The sequence below is a fragment of the Microcebus murinus genome, chromosome 20 (assembly GCF_040939455.1).
Source record: "Microcebus murinus isolate Inina chromosome 20, M.murinus_Inina_mat1.0, whole genome shotgun sequence".
NCBI classification, from domain to species: domain Eukaryota; kingdom Metazoa; phylum Chordata; class Mammalia; order Primates; family Cheirogaleidae; genus Microcebus; species Microcebus murinus.
This window is the reverse complement of record NC_134123.1, coordinates 2,652,879-2,667,117: the sequence shown is the minus strand read 5'-3', so window position 1 is coordinate 2,667,117 and position 14,239 is coordinate 2,652,879. Positions and strand designations below refer to the sequence as shown.

General features: G+C 34.2%; 1 protein-coding gene across 3 annotated transcripts in view; it reads left to right on the top strand.

Annotated features, from left to right (window-relative positions):
- ITFG1 (integrin alpha FG-GAP repeat containing 1) overlaps positions 1–14,239 on the top strand; it is a 305,254-nt gene that overhangs the window by 10,316 nt on the left and 280,699 nt on the right. For all 3 annotated transcript variants that reach the window (XM_012773847.3, XM_075995608.1, XM_075995609.1), the window contains exon 5: positions 538–612. In XM_012773847.3, coding sequence (XP_012629301.2) covers positions 538–612 — 75 coding nt within the window. The remainder of the gene's footprint in view (positions 1–537; positions 613–14,239) is intronic.

The following is a 14,239-nucleotide window of genomic DNA, read 5'->3' as shown; positions in this document are numbered from 1 at the left end:
AATTAATTATTTTTTACCCGCTAGAGCTTATTTTTTATGTGTTATTTCTCCTAAGGCCATCTGAAAAACAAGTTGGGTCATGATTCTGAAGTAAGTGTGTAGGAATTAGTGCTGTATCCTTATCACTCAGTGATAGGCAAAATGATGCAAAGATTCTAGACAACCTCAACATCTCCTAACAGAAGCTTATTTCCTGCTCCCACTGCATTTCCAGTGTGAATCAGTGATAGGCTCTGTTCTGTGCTTTACTCAGTCAGGTCTTCAGAGGCCCCACCATCTTTGTCACTGGACCATCTGAAACACTAGTTCTTCTCATTGCCACCACAGGCTCAGAGAGGGCTAGAGGGCCCAGCAACAGAAATTAGACACTTTGGCCTGAAAGTGACACGTGTCACTTGTGCTGACATTTCACTGACTATAATAGATACTGATGAGCATTGCAATGTCTACCACTCCTCTTCAAAGTTATTTTTGCTTTTCAAGTAAGTTAGAAGTGAGAATTTAATAAAATAGCTTATTGTTTTGTTTTCTTTTCAGCTTCAATGGTGATCTGATTCCTGATATATTTGGTATTACAAATGAATCCAACCAGCCACAGATACTATTAGGAGGGTGAGTAAATATGATTATAACCATGTAATTGTATGTGTTGTTGCTACTGCAAAGACAATGTGTCTATATGAATGGGTTGTTCAAACCATTGGAGAACAGCCAACTCATTGGAAATCATTGTTCTTAATTTTAAAAGGGTATTTGGTCAACATATAAGCTTTCTCAAACAGTTTGGATTTGATCTGCAACTGCTTTCTAAGAGCCAGATTAGTCCCTTTATTCCCCTGGAAATTAGAGATTCAAACTTTACAGATCCCCACTTAAATATTGGTTCATTATATGTTTTTAAAATAGATGGGTTTAATCTACATAAGTAGTTGCTGTCCTGATTGGATTCTCTACCAGATTCATGTTAGCTCCCAGACTTTAATTGATAAGCTTTGTTTCTTCTTCGTGTCATTTGTTCAGTGAGTAACCAGTAATTACCTGAAATTGGCCAGGCCTGGTTGCTCTTATCACTCTGGAGGATTGCTTGAGGTCACAAGTTTGAAACCAGCCTGACCCCAGAGCAAGAACGAAACCCCTTCTCTGCTAAAAATAGAAAAATTAGCCAGGCATAGTGGCACATGCCAGTAGTCCCAGCTACTGGGAGGCTGAGGCAGAAGAATCACTTGAGTCCAGGAGTTTGAGGTTGCAGTGAGCTACAATGATGCCATTGCACTTTACCCAGAGTGACAGAGCAAGACTCTGTCTCAGAAAAAACAAATAATAGTAATTGCCTGAAATCATAAGCATTCCTTCCTCCTCTGAGCTCTGGAAACTTTTCAGTATATACTTTATCCCTGACTAATCTGTATGCTGGGCCCCTCTTACTTATCCAAGTATGCAATTCTTAGGAAAAACTGCCTGAAGTCTTGCAATTCAGTGATCTCTATTATAATTCCTCTGGATCCAAATAGAACTGTCCTCTTACCACAAGAATTCATATAAGTAAGATACTTTTTATGAGATACCTCATGTGGTTGATTTTTTTTTTCTGTATCTGACAAGGCAAAGACAGTTTAGGAATACAGAACACATTTATTTACTTTTTTGACCTTCCAGAAAGTACAGATAACCACCTTTATCAATGTCTTCCCCAGCTACTTGGAAACCTAATCAACCTTCTGTCTGTGTTTTGTAGAAGTAGTTTGTTTTATGATTGGTTTTTGAAATGTGCCTCACAGGCGTATGGATGAGGTAATTGTCAAAATTTAAGGTATTCTCCCATCCAAGTACTAAGCAGGCCCAACCCTGCTTCGATTCTGAGATCAGAAGAGATTGGGCGTGTTCAGGGTAGTAATGGCCGTAGACAAAATTTAAGGTATTCTGAAGAGATACATTTCCCATCACTTGTTTGGGAAGTTTTCAATAAAGAATAGGGGTGTTTTGATGCTAGTCATGATGTACATTGAAAGAATTATTATGAATCTTGAATGAGAAACTTGTTTTTTCCCCCAAACTTTGAAAAATATTGGAAAGAGAGTCTTGCTTTGGAGACAAATTGGATGGAAATCCTGTCGGCCTCAGTAGCCACATGTGGGAGGAACGGAGTGCAGGTGGGGCGCAGGGAACACACAGGCATGCCGCTCCTGTCATGGCAAGCTGGGCCTGCTCAGGAGATCTTGTCCTTTCTTCCCCTCTCTTCAAAGGTAGACATGTGATTAAGAATGTGATGGTAACTTCTGGCCCAGTTTATTTCATGGCAACTCCATATTAGTCAAAGAAATAATTGGAATATCTTTAATCTGATACAGTTTGACCTTTAGAAATTAAAATGTGTGAAACAGCTATTGTTAAAAATTCAAAAAGTAAAACTTTTAATATCCTTGTGGATTTTTTACTTAATCTACAAGAAAATGCTTTAGAGTATCGTATGATAGTGTTATGGCTTATTTGTTGTGAATTCTTTTTTTTTTTTTTTTTTTTTTTTTTTGAGACAGAGTCTTACTCTGTTGCCTGGGCTAGAGTGTTATGGCATCAGCCTACCTCACAGCAACCTCAAACTCCTGGGCTCAAGCCTCCTGAGTAGCTAGGACTACGGGCCTGTGCCACCATACCTGGCTAATTTTTTCTATATATTTTTAGTTGTCCAGCTAATTTCTTTCTATTTTTTTGGTATAAATGGCATCTCACTGTTGCTCAGGCTGGTCTTGAACTCCTGAGCTCAAAAGATCTGCCTGCCTCAGCCTCCCAGAGTGCTAGGATTACAGGTGTGAGCCACCATGCCCGGCCCTATTTGTTCTGAATTCTATGTTAGATTTTTTCTCTACTTCTTTAAAAAATATAGCTTTTAAGAGTTATGCTTAAAGACAGGTTCAATTACATTTTTTTATACATTATATATATTCTGGTATATTCCAATATACTGGAGTAATACTCTGGTATTTTATGATATCTCATTTAAACTTCAGATACAGATTAAACAATAGTAAGTGACGAGTTTGAATCCAAGATTTGTCCTGATGTCAATTTCAAAAAAATGAAGCTATATACTCCAACTCGTATCAGACAAGAAAAAAAAAAAAAAAAAAAATGAAGCTATATAAATTGACAGAAAAGAATTTCTGTCAGTAGCATTGTTAGGGTGACTGTAGCCTAGCAATATCATGTTTCGACAACAGAAAGCTGAATGTGTCCCAATGGGAGCAAGCATTAATATGTTACTAAAATAAGAAAAATATATCTAGGCCATATCAGTTTTATAAACGAGACATTCCACAGGTGCATAAGTGAAAGGCCATCAGCATTGACATTTTGGACTAGGCATATGACCTTGATTGGTAGCCCAGTCTTATCTATCAAGAAATCTACCTTTTACCACTTAAATTTTGTGCTGTATGGGTAGGCCAGACTCATCATTATCTTAAAGTTAGTAAAATTTGGCCAGCACTTTAGTTTTATGGGAAAGTTGCAATGATCTTTATATAGAGTGTGAAATGCTTCTGTACGACTGTACCTGAAATCCCATGGCTATAACCTGGCCCAGTGCAGACATGGAAGTAAGAGATTGCCCACAGGTAAAACTAGCAAAACCAGTTTGGCTATAATAAAGGTGCAGATGGTCAGTTCAAGCAGGCAATGGAAACAGGCAGAAGAATCCCTTGTAATTGGTACAGTGTGGGTTATCTGACAGGGACAGGAAGGGTGCTAAATCTACTGAGGTACAGGAGATAATTGAAGCGCTTTAAATGGTCAAAGGTGAGGCTTCAGTTTGCACCTCAACTTCACTTTATAATGACTAGAAATAATTTAATAATGTGCCATATTACTTAGAAATAATACCTAGCTATTAAGTGTTAGAGCAGCTTCTGCAGTGATGTGAGGTTATAGTTAATGAGCATTTTCTTTAAAAGGGCATTTGAATCTGATGTCGCCTGAGCATTTAGAATATTGTTTTAGTAGCAAAGTGAAAACCCTTGTACCTGTAATTTTAATCAAAGCCAAATATAATGTTGTTCTTTTTATATTATCTGTGACTCACATACTGAGTTCAAACACATTTCTGGATCAGACCCAAGTTATATATTTGGGGATATTAATGTAGGTATGTGACAGATATATACTGTTTTCTCGACAAGCAATTGTATGAAAAATTTGAATGTAATATTAGTGGCATGATAAGCAGTCATTTTAAACTATTAATTGTGTGGGTGAGTTTTTCCCTCCATTATCAGGAAAAAAATGTATTTTCTATTTAAATATAGTCAGTTATAGTCAATCCAGAAGGAATAAATTCCTGTTTTTCCTTTCATCTTATCTCACATTATGCCCAATGACTGATTTATTAAATCATTCTTCATTTTTACTGCTGAATTTGTTTGCTGATGCATTGCAGAAAACATAAATATTTGTCTTAATGAAATAATATATAGTATCACTTAAATTTATTGTTTAGAAGGAATATGAAAAGTATGATATTTTAGCACAAAGTAAAACCAAATAATCCTCAAGATAGTTTTTAACTTTGTAATCAGTATTAAGACTCATAATCCAAGCGAAGAAAAGATGGCTTTGAGATTCATGTTTTCTTCAGCCCCTGACCTTCTCACCCCCACAGTGTTTGTATTTTTAACACTGTTGTTAAAAGGAATCCATTAGAACTTGAGAAATTAGTTTTTTATCAGTAATTCCATAGAAAAATTACATCAGTTTTCTAACTCTTCTCTTTTCCTGAAGAAACTTTGCTATTGGAGATAAATTCATTTCTTTTCCCAATGTTTCTCACCCAAACCTTTGTCTTTGCAAAATTAAACCACAGAAATAGTGAAAAGCTTTTAGCAGATGACTTAAAATTTTATATGCTGTGATTATTTCAAGGGGCAGGTTTCTTAAGGATCCATAATTTTATTTCCTGGATTCCCACTAGATGCTTTTCAGGGGTCAGTTAAAAGACCTAAAATTACCTGGTAATTTGTGATAGTGCTTTATTTTAGGTTCTGTTTGGTAGTATTATATTTAAGTGAAATTTTGTTTGTTTTTGAGTAAATTGTTTTGAGTTCTCAAAATTTACTCACCTTGCTTTAAGTTAAATCTTAATAATTTTGAATGTATATTTGTAGTAATTGTTTAGAAAGATATTAACTTCTCTTAAGAAAATCACAGTTTCATAACTTCTGTGTAAAAAACTTTATGGCAACATTTCATTACGACCATAGATACTAATGATACTTAATGCATTGAGCCTGGGGCCTCGTGAAGCATATGTAACTCACATGTCTCTTTACCTTAGGAGGCATGTGAACTATTTTTTAAGTATCATATAACTCACACACAGAAAACAATTAAAAATAACAAATTTTTCATTAAATTAGAAAGGGTTCTTTTGTTTTCTAAGTTTTTGTTCTATTTTATTAATAAAATACCATGGCTCCAGGGAAAAAAATGTTTTTTCTAATGTGGCAGTCAATGTGTTAAAACAGTGTCTTGAATGCAACATATTTTATTGGCATATATCAGAATTTTATTTTCCCATTTGAAGGTAAACATTTTGTTTTATTTCATTACATTTGCATATGTATTTTAAAAAGTCAATTTTAAAACTAGTATAGTTAGAAAAACCATGTCGTATTCAGCAGACTTTAAGATTAGTATATATTTCAATTTAGGGTAAATCATATAAGAATTATTTATAATTTCTGAAAATATAGATTAAGTCTTTTCATTGGATTCTGGTTTGTTTTTAAAGTTTATACATTGAAAATGCCCTGCATAGTTGATTTTTAACAATCTGGAGGCCTAAGCTCTGAGCTCCAGTTCTGAGTGAGTTCCACAGCAGTCCTGGGTTCAGATGTGTGTTTCACTGGGAGACATTTGCTTCTTTTCAGACTGTGTGATCTTCTGTTATATTTGCCTGTCCTAGGAGCCAGTGCTACCAGTCGTGTCTCTTAGGTGTAGTATTACTGTTGCACACTCTATGGAAGTAGTCATATTGGGGCAAAATAAAGATAGAGCTGAAAGAAATTTCCGTATTTTCTATTATATACATAAGACATTATTGCTGATAGGTCCTTAAGATTTATCTGGTCCCACACCTTTGAGTTCTAATAGAGGCCCAGAGTGAGTGATTAATTCATCAGGAATTTAATCTTCCTTTTCCCACTCTTCTCCTACTCCTCATCATTCCCCTCCAGAGGAAGCATACCATGAGATTGCACAGCTTATCTGTTCTCTGTGAGGCTTAGAGTTGGATGGGGAATGAAGAGAAGGAGAATCCCAAGCCTATTTGTTTTTGTTTGTTTGTTTGTTTAATGTTTCCTGAGTAACTCTGGGGTTGGCACTTTACATCAGTTGTCTCATTTTATGTTTTCACAACATATAGTGTGTGTGGGTAACATTGACTAAAGAGGCTAATTCAAAAGTGAAGTGACTACTACAAGCTCACAACATGTAAATAAATGGCAAATGTGGGAATTGAGTCTTGATCTTCTAAGTTCTAAAAGCCTATGCTCTTGCCTTCATTCCTGTACAATCATTACCATCTATATAGTCACAAAGGGTCTTTGGTGGTACTCCTTCATGCAGCCTCCCTCTCTCTCTCCATGGCTAGCTTGGACTTCCTTGCAGCATAATGACTTTTCCAAGAAGGAGCATTCCAAGAAGTGTAGGCAGAAACTGCAGATCTCTGAAGAAGTTAAACAGCCTCACTTCTGGGCTAAAATTCAGTGGAGTTAGAAGATCGTGGGCACTGCCTCTTAATGTAGGCATGGCAAAATTTAGTGCAAAAGCACACGTGAGATGAGAAATAATGTGGCCATCTTTGGAAACACAGCACAGTAGCCTGTGTTTATTCACTTGACCATAAGTAAAGACTTGGAAAGGAATATAGAAGCATAGATCATTTTAAGCAAATCACCTTCTAGAATCTCAGGTTTCATAGGTGTTGTTTCCTAAAACTGATATGCCTGAGAATGTACCTGTTTTCACCGTCATTTTCTCCTTCACAAGAAAATGCCATATTCCTTACCCTTCCTAAATCTTACTAATGATTCATTTTTGGGGAAGTAAAAACCCATATGTACCAAACACAGGGGAAACCTCCTTTTGTGATTAATTAAGATATCCCAAATTAATAGAACTTCCAATTTTTCTCTTTCTTACACATATTTCTCTTAACATGAAGCTTAGCTGTGAAAGCAGGCATTAAAGTGGTCTACGTTGATATATTTTGAATTCAGGTGTGCTAGAGTGTGGTTGTGGTAGTAATGACAGTTATTGTTTTAATGACTTTGCCTCTTTTATTTCTTGATTATTGTCAAAGAATCCATTGTTGTTGAGGGAGAACCTTGGGAGAGCAAAGCTAATAGAGTATCCACAAGAAACATTGAATTCCAAAACAGATCTTTCAGCTATTCTTGGAACTTTATCATTAGGACACATCATTAAGTGCAAAGAAATTGCCTTTCATGCCAAAGTAATTTTGGATGACAGTTGTTTCAAATGTGACTCTAATATTCTCTAGGACTATTAAACCCATGGGTACAACTTTTACATGATTTCCTTCATATTTGATATGCATTTATCTATAATATAGCATTGCATTTTATCAAGTCATATCAAGAAAATTCCTTTTAAAGCATCTTATTTTATCTTATGAAATTTAATCTTTACTATTTTCTATATCCTATTAATATAATAATCCTATAGTCTAATAAATAAATTTACATACTGGCTTCTGAGCCAAATAATTTTTGCAGTATATCCCTTTTTTATTAAAGTCATAGAAAAAGTTTTCTATGTTTAATGAAATGAGAATGAAATGATGTTATTTCTGATTTTTTAATTTTTAATTTTTCTTTTGAAATGACAAGAGTAGAATCATTTTTGTACTCTATTTTTATTTAATTACTCCAAAAGCCAGACGCCAGAGTTCAATATGCACATTCACTGAAGACTATTATATCTTTTGGCATACTTCTTGTTACATAATTAATTTAGGTATTGCATTGCTGTAAGTTAGCTAATGATAAATAACATGTTGCCTTACCATCTTATTTTATAACCTATTTTGTAAAAGTAGATAAATCAATTTTATTAGAATTGCATTATTTTAATCTTGCCTGCTTTTAGCAATGTATCCTACAATATATATTCTTGAAACTCACATTAGACATTTATTTGAATTGAAAAAAAATGAGATCACATTCTTTCTGGCAAAAAATAATTTTCATTTGGAGATTGTTTTGACAGTTAGGACTGGCATTGCTAATTGGGTTATAGGGCAGACATTTTTCCCTAAATGGAATAAGTTTAGTCAGCAGCTCTAAATTTTTTTTTAACATTTTATTATGAAAAATCTGAAACATACACAAAGGTAGAAAGAATGAAACAATGAATTTGCATATAATGCCACCCAGCTTCAACACTTGCTAATGAATTGCCAGTTATTTTTTCATCCATATCTTTTTCTCCCATTTTCCTGTTTTAATACTCCCTTCTCAAACATTTTTAATCTATAAATTCTATTTGAATAAATATTCAAAATGTATATCTCTAAAAGATGAAGATTTTTTTAAAGATAAGGATTTTTAAAAGACTACATAATCACATGTTCATCAGACCTAAAAAATTAAGAATAGCTTCTTAATATTAAATTTTCAAAGAGATTTTGATGAAAATATATTTAAAGAATATGAAATATTTTATTAAATTATATAATTTTGGCAAAGATACAATAAAAACATTTCCCAAACTCTTTATTAGTATATCTGGTTAAATAAGATACCTGTAAATAAAAGTTAACTAGTATAGCAAAAAGTTGTTTGGTAAATCTTGGTAATGCCTTTAGATTACTTCTCAAAAACTGAGAAAGTAAATGGCTTTAATGAATGGATTATGCATACTTTTGCAAGTCAGGGGCTTTCTAATTCCTTTCTTTTAACACTTAAGGAAGACCTAATTGATAGAATACTAAAAATTATTTTTGGTGATAGATAACTGTGATTTTTGATATATGACTACAGAGGAGTTCAAAGAACTGAGATTCATTACTATAATGAAACTCCTTTCATTCCAATCTACCTGTTCATATGAGTAAGATTTCTTAGTGTTTATACCCGTAAAAACAAAAAAATAGGAAAAATCTTTATATTGAATTCTGTCTCATTTTAGCCGTGACATATTATTTTAAGGAGCAATAAACTAATATATTTTAAGGCTCTGTATGTTTCTTTTAAAAATACATTTCCAAGAAAATTTTGCCTTTGGCTTACTTATCAAACTATATAATTGATGAATTATATGCTAATGGTTAAAATAATTCAAACTGAAAGAGATTTGTATACACACTGAGATCCATGAACAAAACCAATTAAATACCAATTTTATTCTATAGACCAGTTTGTAGACATATTTTTGTTTGGAGAATTATGCTAGAGTCACCTAAAAAGACTTTAGATATAAAAACATTCCACATCATGATAAAGTTCTCTAAAAAATGAAATGGAAGAGCAAGTTCAAGGATAAAAGGAGGGAAAGATATGTAATTTCTGACCTTGTTCATATGGGGTTTCTTTTAGATTTTTTTGTGGATGATGATGGATAACAATTCAATGTTGTATTTATATTCCACTGGATACATTTAAAAAATCATTTTATTTTACAATTTTAATAATTCTAATAGATTTAAAAATTATTTATTTTACAGTTATTTAAGGTGATAAAAACATTTAGATTGTTTTTCTTAGAAATTATTTAATGTGTTAGAGTATATATAGTTTTTCAAAATTCCTTGAGAGCATATTTGAGCAAAAATGTTTGAAGACCACTGGACTAAAGAACTGGGCAGCTTAGAGAAGTAGATTCTTCTTCATACTAGACCCATCTCCTAATAAATGCCTTTACCTGGATATCTTAAATAGCAGTAATTCAATATAAACTGATCATTGTTAAGTGGGTGGATTAACAGTCATTTCTAAGAGCAGTTACCATAGGCAATCAAAGGCTACAGTGGACATTAATTACATTTAAATTCATCCCTGGATAAATGCTATTTTTTGAGATTAAAGGTGATGATGCCTGCAAACTAAAACACTTTGACATTATTTTATTGCCCGTGTGGGAAAAGCAAATAACTGAAATTTTCTACAGAGGTTGAGAAATGTCAATGAATAGCATCAACGTGGCTTAGAACTGTCCACTTTTTCATCTCTGCTGTTCTTCCTTTGTCATCAGAGCATTTTATATTTGTGACCTTGGCCTTCAAATGGAGTTGGGCACATACATGAAAAGATTACAGTTTATGTGAGTTCAGTTGCTTGAAAAATATGATGTCTGCTTTTTATTGCTGAAAAATTATGATGTGAGCAAATAGCCACTTTAAAGGTAGAAGGACAAATGAATTTTATTTTCAACAATAAATTTTAAACACTTTAATTCTGATAGACACCTGTATATATGTTCAGTTTTTAACCATCTTAAAATGCACCATAAAAAGAAACAACAGCTCTTCCATTTTTCCTCCACCTTTGGTAAACATCAGAATGATAAATAGACACTGTGTATAAAATAAACTCTAATGGTCAGCTGCTACTGTTTAAGAGTTGTAAATATAGAATAGCAGAGTACAACCAACAAGTAAGAGCTAGAATATTGATTTGAAATGTTCAAGAAAGCAAGATTATAATTAATATATTGTTAGGAGTTACAAATTCAGATGTCTAAAGTAGCCAAGAAGGAAACCAAAGTAAGCGAAGCAGTTTGGGAAGATAAGAACTTTGGCTGCCTGTAGGAGCTAGTTTTGTCTGAACAGGGCTAGTGGGTTGCCAGATCCTCTGATATTTCAAGAGAAACTGGAAATCCAGATTCTATGTGAAATCTGATTTTTACAAAAAGTTTAAGCAGTGAATTCAAGATTTTTAAAGGAATAAGTAGGTCAAATAAAACACATCTCTTTGCTGAATTTGGCCTGTGGTCTGTCCCTTCATGACTTTTGCTTTATCACTGTTCTAAATTCTTTCTTTGAAATTTGACTAAATAGCTCCTAAGGTAAAATGTCACAGTTGAATATTTCCAATATTCTAGCTATGCCTTATTTCAAAGTAAGCCTATTAAAAATTTTATAGGGAATTAGATCAATAATGGCTTAGGTAGTAATTAAAGACAGAGCCACATGATCAACCTCATGGAGCACAACTCTATTAAAGCTTATGCTTTTAATTCATTCTTGGCTTGTAACACAAATTTGTTGGGAACATTAGGAAAGACTTCTGAAATGACTTTGGGTTAAATTTGTCAGGGAATCTTTAGCCAAAGTCTAATTATTTTTTTAGTAATTAAAAACACTTTTAAAACTTGGAAATTATAGAATTGATGAATAAATGGCCTATCTTAAAAAAGAAATGAATTGGTCATTATTAAATTGGACTTACTTGAAATTATTTTAAAAATTTCCAGCCTTGTATAGTATGAAATAATAATCAAATGAGTTGTTTGGCATGAATTACCTTACAGCAAATGCTATGTGTAATTTCTCAATTATTTTAATATTTTCTTATTATCATGATTTTATTATATTAGCGGATTTGGATCAAAATAGTAAAATTAGTTTATATGAATACTGCTTGATTTTTATTTTACTGTCTTGTCTATTTTAAAGTGTGTTTAGTCCCAGTGTGTGCTAAAATGAGTATAGAAGGTTATTGGGAAGAGGTTACAGTTTGGAGAACACACTCTTTGTAGAAAACATTTTTCCTTACTAATGCGTATCCTTTTTGTCAGATTCCACCTGCCAAGAACAAATTAGTCCATTGTGTCTCTCTGATTTACAAAGACATCAAAACCAAACCCACAATTATAAACCTTGTTTACTATCCAATCAATTGGGTACTGTGTTAAATTGGACTTAACCTTAAATTACTTTGGAGATGGCATATCTATGGTCCCCCATTAGACTGGAATGCAACAGTATGCAACAGTATGAAAAGGATTGCAAACTCTAACTGAAATAGAAAAGAATAGAAAATGCTGCCTATACTGATTCAGTCCAGCCAGTTATTTGCTGACTATTTCATGGGAGCCAAAGCCTGGGTTGGCATCATAGAAACAGTTAGCGATGAGTCACGGTTTCTGGAGAAGCTTTGCAGCTCAAAGAGGAAGGTCCTAAAGTAACTAATGTAGACCAAAGTGCCATTAGAGAAAAGTATAGCAGGAAAACAGTAAGAGAAGAGAGAAGACCTTTTAGAGGAAGCTGATTTGAGTAGGGCCTTGGAGGATGAGAATACCCTTGTCACTGGGGTATTATTCTCAAATGACGAAGAATTGTAGGGGATGATTTTATGTGAACTTGCTGTTTCTTCTTCAGTTGATAGTAGTATGCCAGTGTTACCTTCTGGTTTTTTTTTTTTTTTTTTTTGAGACAGAGTCTCGCTTTGTTGCCCAGGCTAGAGTGAGTGCCATGGCGTCAGCCTAGCTCACAGCAACCTCAAACTCCTGGCTCAAGCAATCCTCCTGCCTCAGCCTCCCGAGTAGCTGGGACTACAGGCATGCGCCACCATGCCCGGCTATTTTTTTTTTTTTTTTTATATATATATGTTGGCCAATTAGTTTCTTTCTATTTATAGTAGAGACGGGGTCTTGCTCTTGCTCAGGCTGGTTTTGAACTCCTGACCTTGAGCAATCCGCCCGCCTCGGCCTCCCAGAGAGCTAGGATTACAGGCGTGAGCCACCGCGCCCGGCCTACCTTCTGGTTTTTATAATTATACTGTAGTTATTATATGCGATTAGTTAACATTAATGGAAACTAGATGAAAGATATATGGACAACTTGTAGTACTGGTTTTTTTTAATGAGGTAAAATCACATAACAAAACTAATTGTACTTGTCATAGAATCTCTAGTTATACAATGTATAAAGTGTACAATTAAGTGTCATTTAGTACATTTTCAATGTTATGCAACTATCAGCTCTATCTAGTACCCTTTGATCACTCCGAAAGGAAACCCTGTACTCATTAAGCAATCACTCTCCCTTCCTCCTTACTTCCAACCCCTAGCAGCCCCTAATCTTCTTTTTGTCTCTGTGGATTTTACTATTTTGAATGATTCACATAAATGGAATTGTATCGTATGGGACATTTTGGCTCTGCCTTCTTTCACATGGCATTGTATTTTTAAGATTCATCTATACCATATGTTATTACTCCAGTCCTTTTTGTGGCTGAACAATAATCCATTTTACATATCGATATATGACATTTTATCTGTCTGTTTATCCAGTGGTGGACTTTTTGGGTTATTGTGAATACCACTGCTAAGAGCATTCGTGTAGAAGCATTTGTTTGAATACCTATTTTCAGTTCTTTTAGGATATATACCTAGGCGTAGAAATGCAGGGTCATATGGTAATTCCATGTTGAGCTTTTTTTTTTAATTTGTATTATTTTAGTGTATTATGGGAGTACAAATGTTAAGGTTACATATATTGCCCATGCCCCCCTCCCCCTCGAGACAGAGCCTCAAGTGTGACCATCCCCCAAACATTGCATATCACACTCATTGTGTTTGTATAGACCCATCCCCTCCTCCCCCTCCACCTGCCCAACATCCGATAAATGTTGTTCCTATATGTCCACTGGGATGTTGATTCATTAATAGTGATTTGCTGGTAAGTACATGTGGTGTTTGTTTTTCCATTCTTGAGATACTTCACTTAATAGAATGGGTTCCAGCTCTATCCAGTAAAATACAAGAGGTGCTATATCACCATTGTTTCTCAAAGCTGAATAGTGCTCCATGGTATACATATACCACATTTTATTGATCCACTCATGAATTGATGGGCACTTGGGTTGTTTCCACAACTTTGCAATTGTGAATTGTGTTGCTGTGAACATTCGAGTGTAGGTGTCTTTTTCATAAAGTGACTTTTGATCCTTTGGGTAGACGCTCAGTAGTGGAATTGCTGGATCAAATGGTAGATCTACTTGTATCGCTTTGAGGCATCTCCATATTGCTTTCCACAGAGGTTGAACTAGTTTGCAGTCCCACCAGCAGTGTAGGAGTGTTCCTCTCTCTCCGCATCCACACCAACATTTATTGTTTGGGGTCTTTTTGATAAAGACCATTCTCATTGGAGTTAAGTGATATCTCATTGTGGTTTTGATTTGCATTTCCCTGATGAATAGAGATGTTGAGCTTTTTTTCATGTTTA